Here is a 21,848-nt window from a genome sequence, read left to right as displayed (position 1 = left end):
ACTTCTGTAGGGGGGGCTGAGAAAATGAACTGCAATAGAAAACGAGGGTGCCAGTCAGCTGGGGCACACGCTGTTGGAAACCACTGGGGTGACCCGAGGACTGACCTGCCCGAGCGCAAGAATGCATTCTCATGGAGGATGATGGGATCACAAACAGACTGACGGAGGTAGCTAGACAGAAATGAAAGGCGCTATATGGGAGTTGGCCACTGTTATAGCACCCAGCTTCTGGAACTCCGTAGCCTTGGACATCAAAACTGTTTGAAAAACTAAATTAAAAGATAGATAGATAGATAGATAGATAGATAGATAGATAGATAGATAGATAGAGTGTAAGGCACTATATAATAGATAGATAGATAGATAGATAGATAGATAGATAGATAGATAGATAGATAGATAGATAGATAGATAGATAGATAGATAGAGTGTAAGGCACTATATAATAGATAGATAGATAGATAGATAGATAGAGTGACAGACAGCCGGGTCCCATGCCCGGCCGGGACGCCTCTGATGCATACGTCCCGGGGGAGCCATCATGGACATTGCAGTACCTTCCCCGGGGCGCTTGGGGGCAGTCTCCCTGGCAGTGGATTCCTCCTCAATCTCCCCCGTGGCTCCATGGGACATGGAGTCCACCACAGCAGCCAGGTTGGGAGATGGGGTGGCCGCTAGGGGGTGCTGCAGAGAGCCAGCCACCACACTGGATGGTTTATCAGCCCCACCCGGAGGTGCAATTAAGACCAGCTGGTCAGGCACCTGGAACACTTCTGGGTGGGGTATAAAAGGGCCCGCCTCCCAGAAATCAGGGCCAGAATCGGGAGGAAGAGGACGAGGTTGCCTGGGAGGAGTGGTGGAGCAGGAAAGTGTGGGCTTGTGTTGGTTTGGTGCTTGGGACTGTGTTGGGCGGTGGGACACGGAAGAGCGTGTGCCACGGCTGAAGAGCAACAAAAATAAATACCTGTGAGTGTGAACACGTGCCTCTGCATATTCTGTGCCGGGTCGGGCGCTATATAGCGCCTTGTTTACAATAGATAGATAGATAGATAGATGTGAAAGGCGCTATATTATAGATAGATAGATAGATAGATAGATAGATGTGAAAGGCGCTATATATAATAGATAGATAGATAGATAGATAGATAGATAGATAGATAGATGTGAAAGGCGCTATATAATAGATAGATAGATAGATAGATGTGAAAGGCGCTATATAATAGATAGATAGATAGATAGATAGATGTGAAAGGCGCTATATAATAGATAGATAGATAGATAGATAGATAGATAGATAGATAGATAGATAGATAGATAGAGTGTAAGGCACTATATAATAGATAGATAGATAGATAGATAGATAGATAGATAGAGTGACGGACAGCCGGGTCCCATGCCCGGCCGGGACGCCTCTGATGCATACGTCCCGGGGGAGCCATCATGGACATTGCAGTACCTTCCCCGGGGCGCTTGGGGGCAGTCTCCCTGGCAGTGGATTCCTCCTCAATCTCCCCCGTGGCTCCATGGGACATGGAGTCCACCACAGCAGCCCGGTTGGGAGATGGGGTGGCCGCTAGGGGGTGCTGCAGAGAGCCAGCCACCACACTGGATGGTTTATCAGCCCCACCCGGAGGTGCAATTAAGACCAGCTGGTCAGGCACCTGGAACACTTCTGGGTGGGGTATAAAAGGGCCCACCTCCCAGAAATCAGGGCCAGAATCGGGAGGAAGAGGACGAGGTTGCCTGGGAGGAGTGGCGGAGCAGGAAAGTGTGGGCTTGTGTTGGTTTGGTGCTTGGGACTGTGTTGGGCCGGTGGGACACGGGAAAGACGTGTGCCCACGGCTGAAGAGCAACAAAAATAAATACCTGTGAGTGTGAACACGTGCCTCTGCATATTCTGTGCCGGGTCGGGCGCTATATAGCGCCTTGTTTACAATAGATAGATAGATAGATAGATGTGAAAGGCGCTATATTATAGATAGATAGATAGATAGATAGATAGATGTGAAAGGCGCTATATAATAGATAGATAGATAGATAGATAGATAGATAGATAGATGTGAAAGGCGCTATATAATAGATAGATAGATAGATAGATAGATGTGAAAGGCGCTATATAATAGATAGATAGATAGATAGATGTGAAAGGCGCTATATAATAGATAGATAGATAGATAGATAGATAGATGTGAAAGGCGCTATATAATAGATAGAGAGATAGATAGAGAAATAGATAGATAGATAGATAGACTTATTACGTAGTGCCCTTCACATCTGTCTGTCTACTTATTTATCTAAAGTCTTCCATTTCTCCCACTCTTTTTTATAGTGCCTTTCAATCCCATGTGACTTTCTGAACACTAAAGGTGTAAATCAGGGACCAAGATTGAAATTCCCACTGGGACCTGAGAAGTAGTGCCATCTTTTCATGGAAGTCATTATGACAGAGACAAAGTGATGGCCACCATCCTCTTTGAATAAACGCCACAGAACATCCAAAGCCAGTATAGTGCCCTCCAATCACGGGCACCCCTCGCCATCACGCTCTAAGTGGATTTGGCATATTGGTGGCAGAGCTGCCATTTTTCCTTTCTTTTTTGTATTCTCACAGTTTTGAATTTCTGTTTCCGTATCCCACCCAAAACAAGCCCCTCGAGGCAATAAAAACCCAGGAAAGGAGGAGACTCACTGCGTGCCAGGAAGAGTTCCGTGCCCGTGCTCTCTTGGCGCTTCTTGTCGATCTCGGTGCAGCAGTAGAGGAAGGCCTCCATGCACTCCTTGCCTTTCGTGATGTACGTCGAGCGCTTCTTGCAGTTAAAATCCATGCTAATTTCCACCATGCCGTCTATGCAGCAGACGCGCACCTGGGGGTCTTTGTATTTACTTGCTAAATTGACAAAGAAGACAAAATCAGAGCACGTGGGCGCAGTCAGGAGGCACATCTCTGCTATGACTTCTACATTTTTTTAATCTGCATTTTTGGTACAGTTGTGTTATTCAGTCAATAGTTTATAGTCATCATTATTAATAGTAATTATTGTAATAATTAGTTCATGTGCCTTCCTGTTTCTCTCATGACAGCTGTTACTCTGCCCCTTGCCAGTCACATGGTGGGTGACATCATTGCTTTACCCCTATTTAAGATGGTGGCACCCACTCGCCTGCGTCTCTGCTAAACTTTATAATATTCAGGGACAACAATCTCAATGAAGATGACACTCTGGCTTCAGTTGTTGGGTTTTCTGGTGGACACGTTCAGGTTTGACTCGCAGGCTCAACGGGACTTTTTCGTTTTTTTTCTACATTTCTCTCTTTTTATATTTTTTTCTCATCCCAGCTCTATGCTGACTTTTCCCATCTTTGGACACAAAACTTTAAAGCTAAGAAAAATACCAAATAGGGGGAAAAAATTCAAATAACTTTATGACCGTTAGCATCGTCAGCTCTCACTAACGCTAAACAGGACCCTAGCAATGGGAACCAAAGGCGTAGTCAGGAGCCTCAAAGCCCTGTGAAGCTGACGTTAGAGCTTAGGACCTCCGTGGAGAACAGAAACTAAAACCGTAACTAACGGCAGTCATGTGATAAACAGCATGGGCTCCGCCTACCAGAAAGGCAAACACAACGAGGCTGAGGGGCCGACAGGACAAAACAGAAAAGACCCCGAGAAAGAAGAAACACGACCCTGAGGGATCTCAAAACTCAGATGATAGGAATCATCTCCCCGTCTGCCAGGATGTCCCGACTGCTGAATCCGCTCGTTGCTGCACCGCCGCCTGGCACCACGAGCGGGCATTTCATTCACTTAGGAAGAAATTACTGAGCTATGGAGATGAAAGAGAAATGCGGGCAAAGTTGAAGAGTACCTGAGCTATGAGCTACCTGGATGAGCGATGCACACACACATATAAACACATACAAACACACACACACACACACACTCAGTGGTCTTCTCATTCCCGCTCACTACGTACCCAAGCTTTGCTTCTCCACAGCCAAAGTCAGCGAGCGGCGTCTTCTTTTGGGAGGCTCTGGACAGTAAAGCTCTGTGGACAAAAGGAGACCACAAGGTAAGGTGGTGGGCATGAATAAAGGGGGGCAAAAAAAAATCGAAACTGTGAAAACTCCAAAGGACGCCCCACATGCAGTACTTCGACTTTGGACACTTTTGATCCGAGGGACACGGCGTCAAAGGCTGGCCGCTCCAAGACAGTTTGCATGACTCCCACTGCCACTCTCATGTGCCAGTCTGTCTCTTATATAGCGCCTAGCGTGACTCTCCATGGTCCTATAAGGCTTTCCATATCTAACTATCCTTACAGCCTTCTCTGAAGTCTTCTTGTTTTCAGGTTAATCCCATCTCCTTGGGTTTGAACTTCAGCCATCCTGGCAATCAGTACTACGTTAACCGTAATAAAAGGATAAGCACCTGTGTGTCTGTAAGGTAGCTCTGTCTCAGTCATTCCAACAGGTGGTGCGTCACAAACATGCATAGTGATGCATTTTAGTGCTACAAATATTTGTGCTGCACCGTCTGTTGGAATGACAAATCAGCAACACATTTCATTGCTACATGCCTGCCAAAATGCATTCCGGTAGAAAATGTGGACACTGAGGTCTACGTCGATTATTTCGATTTCCACCTGTCTTAGAGGGCTCACACAGGTATTTGTTTTTAATTTGTTACTACAAACTGTGAAATTGCACACTTCTGAGTGAGTCCCTGCTGCTTTAAAGGTGAATTACGTTCCTGGAACAGCAGCTGATATCAAAGGTAAGACAGAATCCCCCTGCCGACACCATGTCGCGGCATTACCTCTCCTCAACGGTGTGCCAATGTCCACACTGGAATGGAACAGCAGGCCGGCATCGGCAAAGACCCCCATGTTATCACGTCCACTCCCTGGTGTGCAGCCGATGTCATTCTTCTCTATAAAGTCCCAGATCTACAAGAGCAACAAACATCCAAGCACATTTTACTTGGCGTGTGGCACCCTTTCACTTACTTTAGAATTAAAAAAAACGGGGAGGCCGTCAGGTAAAGGAGCACGCCCAGGGTCTCTGAGCTGACACACTTCTGGTGACAGTTTGGTAGCTTAGCCACTAGGGGGCCCCACAGTTTCAATGACCTCAAGGTCCACCACAGAGCCGTCCTCCATCCTGCTCCGTCACCGCGGCTCCTCCTTACCTTCTTCTGCGTCAGCTTGTTCTTGGAATTCAACACAAACACGGCCTTATCCACGGCCACCAGCCCAACTTTGGCTCCGGGGTCCGCCGTTATGGAGAAGTCAAACTTTCTGCTGGGTTCAAATGCCCTTTTGTTTGATGTTATTTGAAGCTGTGGATGAAACAAAAGCAGACGAACTCAGGCCTGCACTGAACTGGGAAATTCAAGACGGATGGACGGACAGACTGACAGGATGGCCAGCTGGTCATGTGATGCACATCAAAGGGATGTCGGAAAGCCAAACGAAACAAGCAGGAATGTGCAAAGTGATCAGGTGGGCAGGAAAGGAGGATAAGCCAAGGAAATAAAGAAAGAGAGAAAGAAAGAAAGAAAGAAAGAAAGAAAGAAAGAAAGAAAGAAAGAAAGAAAGAAAGAAAGAAATTCAAAAAATGAATCAAACCGCGAGCAGCTGAAGACCCACGTTGTGTTTGGTCCAGTCTCCACAATGGTTTGCACCCGCTTTGTCAAGAAGAGACCCTCAACTACGTTGGAGCCCAAAAGCTTTGACCCTGGGGGTGCCATTGAGTGTTAAGGTCAGTGCCACCTGGTGGCTCACCCCTGTCACTGACGCCCAGAGCAACTAGAGAAACGGAGCAAACCTTCAGATGACCTGTCCAGGCAACACCGGGGGGCTGCGAGTCCAGTAGAACTGTAGGCTGACAGACAAAACTGGGACCACGCGAGACTTGAATGTGACGCCAGACAGAAATCCTACAGAAGACCATCAAGCCCAGAAAGACGACGATGGCGTGAGACGAGACGAGAATCGCAGTCAGGCCAGTCAGGGTCCAAACTTTGACAATGAAACGCAGCACCGGGGCCAACCAGGAACTGACATCAAAGTCAAAAGGAGATCAACGCAAACCCTCCCTGAAAACGGCACACACCTCCGCAAGGGAGCCCACCCGAGAGCTTGTAGTGGCGTCACCCAAACATCGATCGCGGTCACGTGACTTGTAATGCACAATCAAACGGTACAAATACAAAAGAAATAATAAAGACACCACACATGGAAGAAGTGAACGGAGCCGAAAAGTTGAATCAGCAGGCAACGACAGAGCCGAGTTTGAGCGACGTGGCCGCCTTCTCACACGTCTCGATGAGAAAGTCAACAGGAGACCCCCAGCCTCCTCACATCTTCACCACAACTGCAGTCTCACCTTATTCTCTGGCCTTCTGCTCCAAACATCTAAATAGCGCCTGAACGCGATTGGTCAGCGTCTATTATTGTTCTCCAATCACCAGACAGGAGAATGAACCCCTTGGGCCAAAGTGGTGAGCTGTGCCCGTTTCACACCTCGTGTACAAATCCCACTCCTCCGTCCCACGCAGCCCCCCGGTGCCTCCTACAATGTCTCGCTCACACTCACCGTTCCCATGCACGTGTCCTTCACGTCCACCCAGATGGAGTCGGTCACGATTTCCTTTTGACCTCCAGTGGTTACGAAGTAGTAGGCGACAAAGCGGAAAGACGGGACCAGCTGAGTGTCCACCAGCAGTGACAGGGTGACCAGCGACTGCCCTCTCTGCCTCACCTGTCGGCCAGCTCTGACCAGGCTCCCTTTATTCATAATCTGAGAAAACAAAATGGACGTTAAAATTAGAGATGAAAAATGAGAGCTGTGAAATGAAACAGAGGCGGACTTCATCATTTCTAGAACTTCTGTGCGGCTCCTTGGATGTGCAATGAGATGCTCAAGAACCAAACTTGAAGATAAAGCCGAGGTTCTTCAAAGGAGGTCAGAAGAGCGAGTCATGTGGACTGACAGCCACTACCTCGGGGGTGACGTGGAAATCTTCCGTGAGGGGACCTTCCATAAACGGCTATTCGGCATGTGAACCTACCATGTAGGAGAAGTACTTGATCTGCTCCTGGGTGGCTTGGTCGTTGGTCTGGATGTGCAGGTTGATCTTTAAGTTCGTCCCCGGGTTCAGCTCGGTGGCCTGGATGTCAATGTGCAGGTAGTTTCTGGAGCCCCTCTGGGTTGTGTAGGGTTGGGCCTCCATTGTGCTTTTAGCTTGCTGTTCTGGATTAAGACCTGGAACGCGGGTTCTCAACTGAAAGAACAGAAAAAAGACCTCCATTGACAAAAGGAAGGAGCTTCAAGGTGAAGACTTTAAAACACGCGTGTCCTAAATTGGGGTTACTGAAGGTAATGGCTAAAAGAGTGAACCCTGGGTATCTGCCTTGGGGTGCAAACAGGACATCTCCCTGGGATGAACATAGGAAGGTGGGACCACTATGGTCCTCTAGGACTGCAATTGAGGACCCATGCTCTAGGGGGTGTGAGGGACTAACCATGATGTTCATAAGGAGACCAGGACAGCTCTGGGGGAGATCTGGGAAGGACTTTATAGGGACAGTGAGTGGTGCTCACATTTCTAGTGTACATCAGGTCAGGTCAGGTTAGGCACTGATACACCTCATTGCCGCACCCACCACACCATGAAACACCTCAGGATTCCCCAGGCAGACAGGTGGTCCAGTCGTACCATCTATCTGCCACAGCTAAGTGTTAGGTGGGCATCCCCTTGGCCTGGTCCTGCCACCGCGAGCTGATCACCCTCGGGTGGCCATACTACAGTAACAGATGCTCCTTTACAATGCAGGTCATGAGCCTCATTTAGGACTCTGTGGGCAACACAAAGTCAGACCAGCGGTACCCGAGGAACCCCTGAAGAGACACACATGAAGGAGTCCAGTCTTCATCTCAGGTCACAGGATAGCGTCCATGTCTCTCAAACAGGAAGCAGCAGGACTCCAAAGACTTGGACCTTCATCCTTTTACAGATATCGGGGGTGCCCCACACCACTTACCAGTGACCTCATGACCCCCCAGGCTCTCCCAATCCATCTACTGACTTCATAGGAAGAGTCACCAGTGTCACATGAATGTCACTACTGAGGTCAGTAATCCTCTCAATGAAGTTGACACTCTGCTGATGGCCGTCATTAAAGAGGTCACTAAAGGCCTGGCTCTTGGTTTTTATCAGGACCATCGCAAGCCCAGACAATCAGACCCCTCACTCAGTCTCTTGAGACCCCCGATCAGAGCCTCCATTGAAGATCACAGCATCGTCACCAAAGTCAAGATCAGTGAATCTCTCTTCACTAACAGACGCTGGACCCCACGGCCCCCCCAACACCCAGTCCATGCAAGCACTGAACAGAGTAGGAGCAGTTGGACCCCAAAATCAAGTGGGACAAACTCAGAAGGTCTGCCTCCACTCTGCTCAGCACTCCCAGTCCCAGTGCACAGCCCGGTCATGACATCCAGCAACCTTGAGGGGGTCCCGCGAAGTCTCCGGATGTCCCACAGGGCGGCTCGATCAATTGAGTCAAACGCTTAATGAAAATCAACAAAGTCTGTAAAGAAACTCGCCGACACTCGCGTTTGCCCTCCGTGAGACCAGAACTGTACACGTGGGTGAAGAATCAGAACACGCAACGCCAGGAATTACAACAAAGTGACAAACAAGACGACGACGAAAGAAGCCATAGGACCGTCTACTGAGGCCGACGACGGAAGGACACAGCAGGAAGAGGACAGAAGGCGGCGTCATAGAAGAAGCAGAACTTACGCTGATCCTCAGGTTGTTGCCGTCCTGCACGGTGTTGAGGCTCATCCTGGCAGTGCCTTCTATCCCAGTCTTGGCAGTCACTTTCCCATCCACTGTTTCTACATCAACGCCATTGGCAGGGGAGCCATCTGGGTTTGTTACCAAAACCTTTAAATGGAGACAAAGAGTTGAGTCTGCACTGACCGCGAAAAGGGCAGTCAGTCCGAGAAATAAAAAGTCAAAGAGTCAAAGGGCAAAGGTCAAAACCAAAACTTAGGAAGAGAGAAACATGAGAGCCAAAAACCAGAGCTTGGATTCAAGGAACCAGTTATGAAGGATTCAAAGATTCAATCTCGGATACTGGACTGAGCGTTAGACTGGCGCGCTGATGACATCACAAGTGCATCACGGGGAGAATCTCCATGGAAACAGACAATACAAAAGACACCAAACGGCATCGACCCATCGCCAAAACGAAATGTCGTTGGCAAAGCAGATAACGAATAGTCAACTTCTAAACAGAAGCTCTCGATAAAATTCTGCTTTCAGATTTGGATTCCTTGGGCGCTAAAAACCCCAAAATGACTTTAAGATGATCCTTCTGACTTCAGAGAGAGCTGAGAAAAGTGAAAAAGAAACTCAAACCAGGAGTAGACACAGGCAGGCTGGCAGGCTGGCAGGCAGGCACTCGCACCCAGAGCTGAGCAGGAGTCCCCAGCGAGTCTCGCTTCACTTGTGTCTGCAGCACAAACGAGTGGCTTTAAAGCAATTATGGACGGTGTAGTCCACTCGTGTCACTTAGCAGATGACATCCGGGCCATTGAGAGGATGGCAGGCACCTTTAGACAAACATCCTAAAGCGTATCCACCACCGGCCCATCTTTTAAAATACAAAGCCTGTCATGGCGGCTCAAGCTGAGCGCAGTGTTCAGAAGTACGGTGACTGTAAACGGCCGCCTCTCGATTCAGAAGGTCCTTTGGAAGATTCTTGATCGAGCAAATGTCTGTGCCGATGACCAGAGGTGTGTGTGTGGCCGACTTTGATATCCAAGTATCTGTAAGAGTTAGTGGGCCACATTTAGGTTCAGAAACACAAACATGAGTCTTCGTTTTCGTCGTTCATCCGCACTACCCCAGCGCTTTAAACCTTTGAAAATGGAGACCCCTGACCAGGCCGGCTCAGCGTTTCAGTGCAGATGAGTGAAAACGCAGAGCTTTGAACTCGCAGACTCTGATCACGCTCTGATTGGTTCTTGCTTATCACATGATTTCCCCCTGATTGGCCCCTCATCAATATAACATCTCATTCTCTGATTGGTCACCCTTCCCATTCCAAAATGGCGGACACCGAGGAGTTGTGTGTGCCTGTGCCACTTGCTATGGTCCTGTAATACATCACGTGGTCAGCTACTACTTAATCAATGGTGCCATCTCCTCTCTCCGTTTGTGTCAATGTGTGCTTGCCCAGCGTCAGTGAATGGCTACGTTGTATGCCTTTTGGGCCGACTTATTGTGGACGACGTGATCAGTCAGCCACCAGTTAGAGGAATAATAATAATAATAAGGTAACCGAAAGGCCCATCCTGGATGTCTGCAGTGGTCCGACTCGCTCACAGCTTGCATTGTGGTGAACTGAACACTTCCTGCAGCTGCCATTTTGATTTTTCTCTTGAAAGAACAGCCAACCGTGATCTGTCAGTAAATCGCGGGGCAAACGCTGGCACTAATCCTTTCATTCAGTCCGCAGTCCTACTCTCGGCCGTCCCTGAGGCGTTGCTTGCCCCTCCATTTTAATGGCTCTACTGGTTTTCAGTTCTGCTCTCCTCTGCCCTCTTGGGTCGATGCCACACTGACAGAGATGCGTTGAAAAAAGCATCATTTTTATTCACAAAGGCCTTCCACCCACAATGAAATGGCACTTTTGACCACCAAATGATGTTCTCCATCGTGTGTGGATCAGAAACATTTCACCTTTCTTTATCCGTGATGTGATTTGCTTTTGTCACACCCTTTACCTCCCACTTGGAGTTTCTGCTTGGTGCGAACCCAACGTCCCCCCGGTCACAGGACTGCCAGCTCAGGCCCAACAAGGCCCCTTCGCTCTCTAAGGCACAGATCCGTCAACTAACAGGTGGTGGGTTCTCTGATTTTGGGTTAGCAGAGTCGTGACTCCCACTGGTATTCAATGGGAGAGGGTCATATGCGGTTGGCAGAGTGCCTTGTGATGGCTCACCACTGGCATCATAAGCAATTGTGACGTGTGGTGTGGATGACTGTCACTGGCGATTCTCCTAAGGGGACCCAGGATGACTGCTGGGGGTTTCGATGTTAAGAAGTGCAGCTCTAACGCCCTTACAGCCCACAGAGTCGAGGAGCTGAAGGCTTCTGGCTGCCATTGTTTCTGCTTGAACTGAAACGCCTCGTCCAGCAGAGGAAGTGGACGCCCTTCTTGAGGTTTGCTTGTGTTCCTCTGCTGCTGAGCCCTGAGCTTTTCAAGGACACTTCAGTGACATTTGACTCATCGGTTAGCCAGTTAAATGTCTGCCATCACACATTTCACACACAACAACAACGACAGCGTTGGTTGGCATTGGCATCAAAATGCTGCCAGGCCTGACTTTTCTGGTTTGATGTCACCTTTTTAGCCTGACGTCCTGCGACACAAAGCACACGTAGAACACCAGAGGTTGTCTTTTCTACATCCCACATAGTCACCCATGACTTAATCATGAGATCTGAGGGGGGCATTCACATACCATGACATCAAAAGGCATGCCAGGTTTGAAGAATTTGGGCGTCCTGGTGAAGAGGATCTTGTAGGGTGAGGTGACGATCTTAATGCCTTCCAGCTCGGCCTCCACCATGTCGCTGCCTGGGTGTGGATTGATGGAGAAGTTGAGACGTTTAGGTGACAAAGTGCCCGAGCGGTCACTCCCACCTCAGGCCACTTACCAGAAGCTGTTAAGACGGACGCCGAGATGTAGATGGTTTGGTCCACAAGCTGGTTTATGTCTGAAGAGTACTTTTTAATCATGGCGCTGGTGAGTGTGGCTTTTCCTTCACCTTCCGAAATCTGAAAACAGTAACAGAAATGAGAGGCGCCATTGTGTACGACGAGGAATCTCACCTTCAGGTCTGAAGATCACCTAAGAGCAGAAGAAGCCATTCCGCCCAGCACAGGTCATCAGTCCCTGGGAGAACATTAGAGACATTTGGACGACAACAGGCCACTCGGTCCAACAGCAACCCTAGACACCAAATTCCTCCAAAATGACATGAGTTCTGAATGTCCCTGGAGTCCGGGTGTGTGCCACACTACTAGGTCACTTACTCCACAGCAATGCATTTGTCACCTTCTTCCAGTCATCGAGGGTCTGGTCGTTGGCACTCTCAGCATTTAACGATGGAGACCAACATGAAACGAGTCGGTGGCGCTTACCTCGACAATTTGGAGGGAGTCCGTTAGGCTGACTTTCTTATCGTTGACCAGCACCCCAAAAACTACGTATGCCAATCCTTTAACAGGTTCACCGTAAAGGAATCTAAGAGAAGAAACAACGGGAGACCACCGTGAAATACTGCATGGACACGAGAAGGTCACTGACATAAAAGACCTCGGGCTGAAGCAGCTGGCAAACATCAAAAAGACGAATTTCGAAATTAACTACGCCAACGGAGCCCATGGATGTCGCAATTCCCCGGGTCCTTATCATAACGTATTATATTATATCATATTCATGGCTACCGTCATTTGTTTGGGGGAGTGGCCTGATCGGCATCACGTGTGATGTCACGGCGCTGCCGCATATGAAATATGGTGACACCGTTCAGTCCTCAGGATTTGGGAAAATCTTACGACTGCCGCCTCTCGTTTCTTTTTGGATGTTGCTTTGTTGACTTCTCACTTTTTTGTGTTTTTTGGTGTCCAGATTTGGTTTTAGCAATTGAAACTTCTGAACTCTCGTTAAAAGATGTGACAAAGCACTTTGACTCTATTCGGCTCTTCCTTACCTTCGGGTTGCCTCCATTGTTTCAACTAAAGGCAGCCTAAGGAGTCGTGAAGGTGTGTCAGAAGCTGGGCCATCTGATGTTGGCTTCTGAACGCAGGGTCTCTGGTGCCAGGGAGCCTTGGCATGGAGACATCCTACAATCCAATTATCCTCTCCATTGCACTGCCTTTCCAGCTGGACGCCAAGAATTAGGAAAGAGACAAAGAAGTGGAGAGGCTCTTTGAATTTGTGCTCCTTGTGTTTTGAGCCCGGGGGGCGGGTCCTCCTGATGCTGTAGCTGTAGGACCGCCCCCTTCTCAATTTATGGGCCTGTCGGTTAACTCCTGCTTGGGTCTCCTTGGCAAATTCTTTTGATTCCCCGATTAATGAACTGTACTTGGGTACTCAGCTCTGACTTTCGGATCCTTGACTTGATTTTTGATCTTGACCCTTTCTTGATTTTGCTTTTTTGCTTTATTTATTTATTACCAAAACCTTTAAACTTATTGTGTATGTTCTTATTCTTATTCTCAGTCATAAGAAAGTGACTAGATGATCTATCATAACCTTAAATATGAACTGCGGGTAATGGAGGCGGCAACTCAAGGTCACGTCCTCAAACCCAGTTCAGTGCCCACTTGGGGTTCCAGTTTATGCCACCACGTTGGTTCCTGGCCAACAAAAATACTACACCACTGGTCTGCTTATTTCTTGTCATTTTTACGACTATGGCTGCATTGTTTCCGAGCCCTCATAAGTGAAAAGTACAAGGTGGCAAACCCTGACCAGTGCCCTTCATTTGAACTTAACACGGCACATTGTTGCTTCTCGTCCTCCATAGCAGATGCCATCATCTCTGCAATCCCAACATCTGCTACTCACATGCCTTCAGATCTTTAGGTTGACACAAAATGAAAGGTGAGCACCAGAACTTACCTGGCAGTGACAGTGACTTCGAGAGATGTGTCTTTAACATAGAAAAATTTGCGAGCTGGCACTAGAGTGACTTCAAAACTCGGCAACACTGTGGAAACATAGGACGACAAAATGAGAATATGCAGAATCAGTAGAAAATGGCAACCTCTGGGGTTTAGCAGCGGGTAAAGCGGCACTCCTTACCGTACTCCTTCACCTCAAACTGGGCGGTGAAGTTCACCCACTCCTCCGACTCATACTTGGCCACCACCTTCCAGGCACCAAAGCTACGTGTCACAAGAAAAGAGCAGACGTGAGTGAGGGGCAGCACATCCGGCTTTCTACATCAGAATGAGGGTCCGTTCTGCCCCTTCCAGTTAGGGTCTCAAATCTTTAATCAAACTCACTGGACAAGTTCCGGGATCTTGAACGAGCCGGGGTGAATTCCAGACGAGGCCTTGATCACCTCCTTCTTAACAACAATGTCGTCAGGAGTCTGCAAGGAAAGAACCGGAAAAAGGGGGGCTGAGCGTGTGTGACGATGTGCCCTTGGACTGGCACCACCCCAACTGCCAGAATGTGCCCGAGCTTCACTTCACACACTGATGGCTTTTCAAAATGAGAGAAATGGGAGGAGTGGCACCTACCAGAATCTCAACCGAGATGGACTCCTCTGATGGGCCGAGCTCGTGCGTCAGCGGGAAAAGTCTGTACATCACTGGGGGGGGGAGAGAAAGAGGATTGGGGTTTGCACTCCAATTCAAGAAAACGTCACCCAATTAGTGATAATTTGTTTTTTTACATCTTATTTAGTGCTTGCGGTTCATAGTGATGCCATCTCATGTTTTCATGGAGAACAGACATAAGAAAGTTTCTTGTGGGATGGTCATCCGTGGAGACCACAAGAAAGAACATAAAACGTTACTCATGCCGCACAATCCGCACATCAAGTCGGGCAAAACGCAGGAGTTTTCTGCTCAGATCTTCTTAACTCAATACAAAGCAGAGCACGTGGGTGAGACACGGGGGTGGAGCTTTTGAACTGAAGACCCACCTCCTCCTCCCCTCATTCATTGGTCACGAGTCCTGCCTTCAATTCAAAAGCTCACAGTCCGTGTCTGCTGGTGTGGCTCGTGTGCGCGGAGAGCTTCTTGAGGTCAAATAGAACAATCGCTGTCTTCTCGGTGGTCCAAGCCGCCCCACCCAACTCAATCAACATTCATCCAAAACATCTCACCGTGTTCGTTTGGGGTGTAGATGGTCTTATCCGTCTGCACAAACACGTATCCAGAGTGGAATGAGACCAAAACGACCTTCTCCAGATTGAACTGGTTTGCCGTGGCCACCAAATAGACAAAGCTATTGAGGCGGGCATCTTGCTTAAAATTACTGGCAGAAAACTGAGTGGGAAAGAAAAGGAAAGTGTTGTCAGATCGTGGCCCCCCACCAGCACACCTGAATCTCTGCCTCTCTGCGCCCCCCTCACTCACCTTGATCTGTAAGGTGTTGCGGTAATCGTTCTGTGCCGTCAGCTGCACCATGTTGTTCTCGTTGTTAGTTGGGTACAGCCGCTCTTTAGAGGGGAATTTCAACACTTGGATATTTGCATTGATGTCTCCATTAAAGTCGTGAGCCTCCAGAACGACCGTCTCCTCTCTGTCAGCTCTCAGGACATTCGGGGCAATGAGGACAAACCTGCAAGAGAGAAAACGTCACACGGGTTCAAAGCGGGGCACCGCCGTTAATCACAAGAGTGACACGTGCAGACTGCACTCCCAGCATGCACTTCATCCATCCGCCATTGTCCAAGTCGGCCCTCGGGGCAAAGAGCTGAAGGCCACTCCAGAGACGTCACTTATCATGACAGAGGGCTGGGATGTCACATGTGGGCCATGTGCTTAGTCCCGCCAGCCAGCTTCTGCCCAACGTCACCTCAGCTGCCTCCTCGCTTGATGCTTTGAGCTCCTTGAACCCGGCTCTTCTTTCCAGGGGGTCATGTTAAGTTCTCTGATAAAAATGCATTTAGCTTTTTGTTTACACAGTGTGGCATTTTCAAGAGACTGGCACTGGTCATTTCTGTGCCAGCTTTACAGACGAATAGATCATTTGTATGTGCCACGTGGCAGCCTTTACAGAGGTTCACTCACTCCCTCCCTCCCTCTCTCTCTCACTTTTGTTTTTTATAACTTTATTTGACAATTACTAACGTCATTCATTATTAATGTTAAGATCTGGCCTCTGTTATGTGGCCGTACGTTTGTCCTGTTTGGTCTCTCAAGCTTTATACTTTTCTTTGTTTCTTTGTTCTGTGGACGCCATTCTCGTCTGAGCTGTGCCAGGATGGCTTACTAATAGAAAGGACCCCCAGTGCCACAGAGTCCATGAGCGGCTTCATTCTCCAATGCTGACGGGGTGGTCTCTCACAAGGATGGTGCCCAGCCACCTCTTTGGAGGGGATTCCTGGGGGTCTTTATTCTCCGTGTTCTCATTCCCTTTGTCATTTTACAAGCCCCCCCCAGACAGCTTTAAGGCTCTGTATCCGATCCCAGCAGCCTCAGTAAGTGAGACAGACAGCGGCAATCTCAGGATAGCATGCCAGCGTGTTGCAGTGCCACTGACCCTCAAACACCCTCAGGCACTCGTTTCTGTTGACTTTCTGATGTCCCAAAATGGCCATTATGCCAAAGTACAAAGAGGACGCCCACAGACACCAGACAAAGCAAACAAAAGGTACACAAGGGGCGACCGAAATCTCTGCAGCAGTCAGGCAGCCGCACTAACCAGCGGGCCACTTTGGAAGGGTGACGCCCTGTGCTCATTGCCAATAGGCACTCTCTGGGCATTTTGTGGTCCATAACTGTGCATAGACCAGGGCAACAAGTCTTCAGGGCAGAAGTGTAGGGCTATTAAAGAAGAGTGTGCCAGGGCACATTCACAGCATGGATACATAAATCATTCAATCCACAGAAGCAGTGCAGTGGGCACTGCAATAAAACTATCAAAGCACAGAAAGAAAATCCCAGTCGGCTTCACGGAGTTCCTGCCGTCTCCTCCACTCTCACTCAGTTCAGTGCCCGTTTGGGGTGCATGGCAGATCTGACACACCACTGAAGTCTGTCCAGGTGTCCTCAAACGTGTACATGAATCAAAGACTCGACATCGCCATCCCGTCCAGTTTGGGCCATGCGTAGTGCCCAGTGCCAGCCTCCAGCTACTTGTGGGCTAAGTGGCATTTTAATGAGCAGATGGATGGGGAGGCAACATGCAGACTCCATCCAGGCAGAAGAGATGGTCGCTTTTACGATTTTTAGAATGTGACAAGGGACTTTCACCCTGTCACCAGAACAGACCTTCATCATTCAAGGTAGCCGAGAGGTCTACCAAAGAATACCATCTTACACGGGTCCGGGTGTATGCCCAAGAATGAGACGTGGCTGAGTCAGCCCCCCATTCTGCCCAGGTATCCCAGCCCACCGGTGATACTCACAGAGGCTGAGCGGCACAGAAGTGCAGTATGGAGAGAACCAGCAGCAGGGAGAAGTGCGGTGCCGGTGCGGGCATCGTGACGAGGCTTCAGTGTAGCCCGCTGCCAGCCGGGGCCCTCTTTATATAGCCAGGTTGAGGGGTTGGCTTCAGGGATGTGTCTCCCATGTTCAATAAAAGTGGAGCAGCAGGGGCAGACGCCGGTGAGAAGAGATAACCTTATCAGGAGAGGCCTGAGTTATGGGAATAAAAGGTCCACCGAGTGACGAGAAGTCCCAGGGCCTCCGTCCAGCATGAGGTCTTTTGTTTGTTTGCCCTCTTTACGCAAATCTATGGACCCTGATATGCTGAACTGAAGGGGGCTGCGAGTACCGCGGTGTGCTGGGCTGATTAGAGGTGATGGCAGACGCTGTGGAAGGCAGAACGGAAAACAAAATTATAGTCAATATGGGAGACGACATCCTGATTAAGTGGGGAATGCCATCCAGTGGGGCCACACTGTGAAAACGCCAGGGCATCTCCGACCTGCCCAGTCCAGGCCTGTCTTGAAATGAACGCATTCCACTCCTAGATGAGGTCGGCTTCATGCTGCTTTATCGTTAGTGCTTGCTTTTCTTCTTGCCGTGAAGTATGAAATTTTTTCGACGTTGGCACGACTCCATTTTGTTTTTGTTGTTCCTCTCGTCCCCCATCATTATGTAGGGCCTTGTCAGCTGATTCTCGATGGTCACATCAGAGTGATGTCTTTCGGTGTTGCACCTTCAACGACGAGGAGCTTTCGTTTGCCTACAATGGCCTAAAATTCACTTTGCTGCTGCGAAACTCCCTGGAATGAGTTTGTTGGGGGGTCTCCGTAAGAGGCTGAAGCTGCTGTCTCCTTCCTCAGCCATCCTGGTCTTCCTCGTCTCCTTCCATGCAGCTCCACGCGCTCTCATCACGTCATGCGCTGCCTCCACTGCACGCACATTCACGTTTGGGGTCTGAAGGGTCCTCCCCAGATTTTTTTTTTCCCTTTTTCGTGTACTTTTTTAGGCTGTTCATTTTCTACAATAGTTTCTATTAAAAGGTTATTATTTAATGTATAATTGTTTTTTTATGTTTAATAATATTTCTGTCTTGGCATTTTAAATATCATTAAGTTGCCTGTGTTTTGTGGGTGGAGCCCCAAAGAGGCGGGATGACCCTGTCAGTCACTGTGAAGGTCCGCCCCCAGCCCATAAGGTGCAGCTCATTTGAATGAAGTCCGCGATTCGTATTTTAGATGTGCCGTTTTCTTTAGTTTTGATTGGTAGTCCCCTCCGGTTATCAGGTGCTTCTTTCGGATTGTGTTTGTGGAACATCGCTGCTTACCATTGCCTTTTGGAGCCCCCATTGCTGCTTCTCAGTCTTTACTTGTAACAGAATATGCGTCTCTTCTTGGAGTCGCTCATTTTGCAGATTCAAGTTATTGTTCTGTCAGTGAACTGATAAGGAATGTTAAGTGAGCACCAGGAGATGGACGAGGGACAGAAAATGGCCGAAGCGTGAGACAAAAAGCGAAAAGTCGGGACCACAACATTAAGACTGGTGAAGTAAAAAGGGGTTTTGAATCAGCAACTTGGAACAAGAAAGTCACATAAGGAAGTAATAAAATGCATTACTGCAAATGTCTGAGATGCGCCATCAGTTGGAATGAAGAATGCAATGCATAGGTTTCAGTTAAATGCCATTTCGTGCTGATTTTTAAACAAAGTGTTAATGTTTGTGATGCACCACCTGCTGGAAAGTCAAGTGCTACGCATGTAATTACTGCGAATGTCTGCTTTGTGCCAGCTCTTGCAATGACAGAGGCATAGCAACTGGGCAGACACACAGACCAACACACAGATACCCCTCCTTTAATTAAGCTGGATAATTGGCTAGTAATGCCATCATGATTCATATGTGCAGAAGTGCCATCGCCCACTCACCTCCATGACCTCCTAATGGTTCATTAAAAGGATGGAGGAGCTAGTTTGGCAGTACGACAATGGGCCATACTGGCACAAAATGGGCATTGGGAGTTGCCATTGCTTGGAATTTCTCACATCCATCACAGTCATGCTAAACAAATGGGCTATAGATTCGATTAGTGACAGTCACAAAGTTCTGTCCCCACGTGTGCCCCCATGTCCGCGCCATTCTCTGTTCTGCTTATCCACCTTCCTCCTCATCCCCACAGTTGTCCAACAGTTGTCCCTTCATCTGCCCCTCCTTGGCTTCTGTTAGGTGCCGATGGCCCAGTTGCCATATTGCACAAGACTGGAATTCAAACACCGGAAACCTACAGAGGGGCTGCGGTGGGCTCGGCCACTCATTAACAGTCCACTGCTGATATTGGCTCCAGCACAACACAAACATGGTGGCTGTTTGTACTCCTTCTGTGTCTCTGACCTTTGCTTTGTTGATCCTCACTGAGCTCAGCTTACTTTCTGTAAAACACCCCATTTGCTGTCTCCCTTCTCCTCCTCGGGCTGCCTTTGCTGACCACTTAGGGTCCGCACTTGCACCTTTATGGCTCCTTTCAGCTACAATGTGGGTTGTGCATCGTCCTGGGGGTCAGAAGATTCAATAATGGCGTTAGTGTGTTGATCCTCCTGATATTTTAGGAGTTCAATCATCAGGGCTGTCAGGGCTTAGTACTTGGACCCCTTTAGTCCTGAGCTGCATCAGGAGTGGGCAGGAGGAGGAGTACAGGAACCTAATCAAGGACTTTGTTAAATGGTGCGACTCAAACCACCTACACCTGAACACCAGCAAGACCAAGGAGCTGGTGGTGGATTTCAGGAGGACCAGGCCCCTCATGGACCCCGTGATCATCAGAGGTGACTGTGTAGAGGGTGCAGACCTATAAATACCTGGGAGTGCAGCTGGATGATAAACTGGACTGGACTGCCAATACTGATGATCTGTGCTCAAGAGAGGACAGAGCCGACTATACTTCATTAGAAGGCTGGTGTCCTTCAACATCTGCAATAAGATGCTGCAGATGTTCTACCAGACAGTTGTGGCGAGCGCCCTCTTCTACGCGGTGGTGTGCTGGGGAGGCAGCATAAAGAAGAGGGACACATCACACCTGGACAAACTGGTGAGGAAGGCAGGCTCTATTGTAGGCACGGAGCTGGGCAGTTTGACATCCGTGGCAGAGTGACGGGCGCTGAGCAGACTCCTGTCAATCATGGAGAATCCACTGAACAGGATCATCTCCAGACAGAGGAGCAGCTTCAGTGACAGACTGAGGAGACCCCACACTGTGCGACTCTTCAATTCCACCTGGGGGGGTAAACGTTAACATTATAGAAAGTTATTGTCTGTTATAAATGCCAACCTCGCACTCTCCACCTTCCATTTTGTAACTTGCACTGTGTTTTTATCACTCTTTAATTAATATTGTTTTTATCAGTATGCTGCTGCTGGAGTATGTGAATTAGGGTTAGGGTTAGGGTTAAGGGTCAGCTTTCAGACTCTCGACTTCAGTTTAGCACACCCTGACTAGAGCTGCTGATTAACTGTCATTAGCACTAAAACAGAAGTAACATGACAGTTAGACTTTGCTACTAACCCTCACCTATTCTGTTTCTCTTCTGGGTACTCAAATGTGCCACTTTGTGCCACGACCCACCTGCCTAGTTGTTTGCCTGCCTATGGTAAAGGAATCGTCAAGTAGAGGGGTTAGTTGTGGAAAGGCCAATAGGGGGAGGCAGCTTGATGGTCTCCAGGACTCTAAACAAATCCAAATCATATTATGGGACATCAGTTACTGTTAAATTCTGCCCCGTACTTGTAATATTTTTATTTTTATACTGTATTGAGGATGACTTCTGTTCTGTTCTGTGTATTGTGTTGTATTGATCCCCCCCTCTCTTTGACACCCACTGTAGACCCGGCCTACCTACAAAGGGCTCTCTCTTTGAACTGCCATTCCCAAGGTTTCTTCCATTTTGTTTCCCGCCCATTTTTTTTCCCTTTTTTTTGGGAGTTTTCCTTGTCTTCTTAGAGAGTGAAGGCTGGGGGGCTGTCAAGAGGCAGGGCCTGTTAAAGCCCATTGCGGCCCTCCTTGTGTGATTTTGGGCCACACAAATATTATTGGTATTGGATTGCATTTTGTCGGCCATTTTGAACTGTTAAGGATCGCTGCCATTGTACTAACCCGTTGTTGGAGTCATGTTGTCAAGGGCGTGGCCTCAGAGGGCGTGGCCTCAGAGGTCGTGACCTCGGCGTGCTGCGGTTAAAGATTCTGCTGGAGGTGCATTACGTTTGGTGGATTTCGCGGCTCTTTCTAAATCTTTGCTAGTTCCTTTTTCCCAGTGTGACCTCCTGCTTCGTCTTTCTCACCTCGATTTTGTCTCAGGCTCCATGTTCGTTGTGTTCTTTTGATTTCCCAGGTCTGACCCTCCTCTGTCTGATTGGGCTTCTCTTGCTGCTCTCAGAAGTCAGTCAGCCGACATAACGGGTTCCCAGTACCGCCAGTCACAAACTCAACTCGCCCTTCGTGTCGGCTTTCCGTTATGCATTTTTTACATTAAGGAGAGCCTCTGTGTGACAAGGGTAACAAAAGCGTAAAGAGTCCAAAGCCAGAAGGATTGAAATAAACTGAAGCAGCTCAGCCAAAAAAATGAAATCCTAGTCAAAGGAAATGGTCAGCAGCTGAGCCT

The 21,848-nt window shown here is 48.6% G+C and overlaps 1 protein-coding gene across 1 annotated transcript in view; it reads right to left on the bottom strand.

Annotated features, from left to right (window-relative positions):
• The window catches only part of LOC120541093 (complement C3-like), a 38,799-nt gene extending 21,490 nt beyond the window's left edge, over positions 1-17,309 (bottom strand). The window contains exons 1-17 of the mRNA XM_039772394.1: positions 17,180-17,309; positions 15,183-15,387; positions 14,930-15,092; positions 14,340-14,410; positions 14,100-14,188; positions 13,897-13,979; positions 13,714-13,801; positions 12,228-12,330; positions 11,741-11,861; positions 11,545-11,660; positions 8,810-8,956; positions 7,073-7,285; positions 6,598-6,801; positions 5,189-5,338; positions 4,817-4,946; positions 3,975-4,046; positions 2,690-2,887 (exon numbers count right to left, since the gene is read on the bottom strand). Coding sequence (XP_039628328.1) covers positions 2,690-2,887; positions 3,975-4,046; positions 4,817-4,946; positions 5,189-5,338; positions 6,598-6,801; positions 7,073-7,285; positions 8,810-8,956; positions 11,545-11,660; positions 11,741-11,861; positions 12,228-12,330; positions 13,714-13,801; positions 13,897-13,979; positions 14,100-14,188; positions 14,340-14,410; positions 14,930-15,092; positions 15,183-15,387; positions 17,180-17,253 — 2,227 coding nt within the window. The 5' untranslated portion in view covers positions 17,254-17,309. The remainder of the gene's footprint in view (positions 1-2,689; positions 2,888-3,974; positions 4,047-4,816; positions 4,947-5,188; positions 5,339-6,597; positions 6,802-7,072; positions 7,286-8,809; positions 8,957-11,544; positions 11,661-11,740; positions 11,862-12,227; positions 12,331-13,713; positions 13,802-13,896; positions 13,980-14,099; positions 14,189-14,339; positions 14,411-14,929; positions 15,093-15,182; positions 15,388-17,179) is intronic.
• Between the last annotated feature and the right edge of the window lie 4,539 nt (positions 17,310-21,848).

This window comes from Polypterus senegalus, chromosome 12 (assembly GCF_016835505.1).
Source record: "Polypterus senegalus isolate Bchr_013 chromosome 12, ASM1683550v1, whole genome shotgun sequence".
In the NCBI taxonomy this organism is placed as follows: Eukaryota; Metazoa; Chordata; class Cladistia; order Polypteriformes; family Polypteridae; genus Polypterus; species Polypterus senegalus.
The sequence above is the reverse complement of the archived record's forward strand: the minus strand, read 5'-3'. Positions and strand labels throughout refer to the sequence as shown.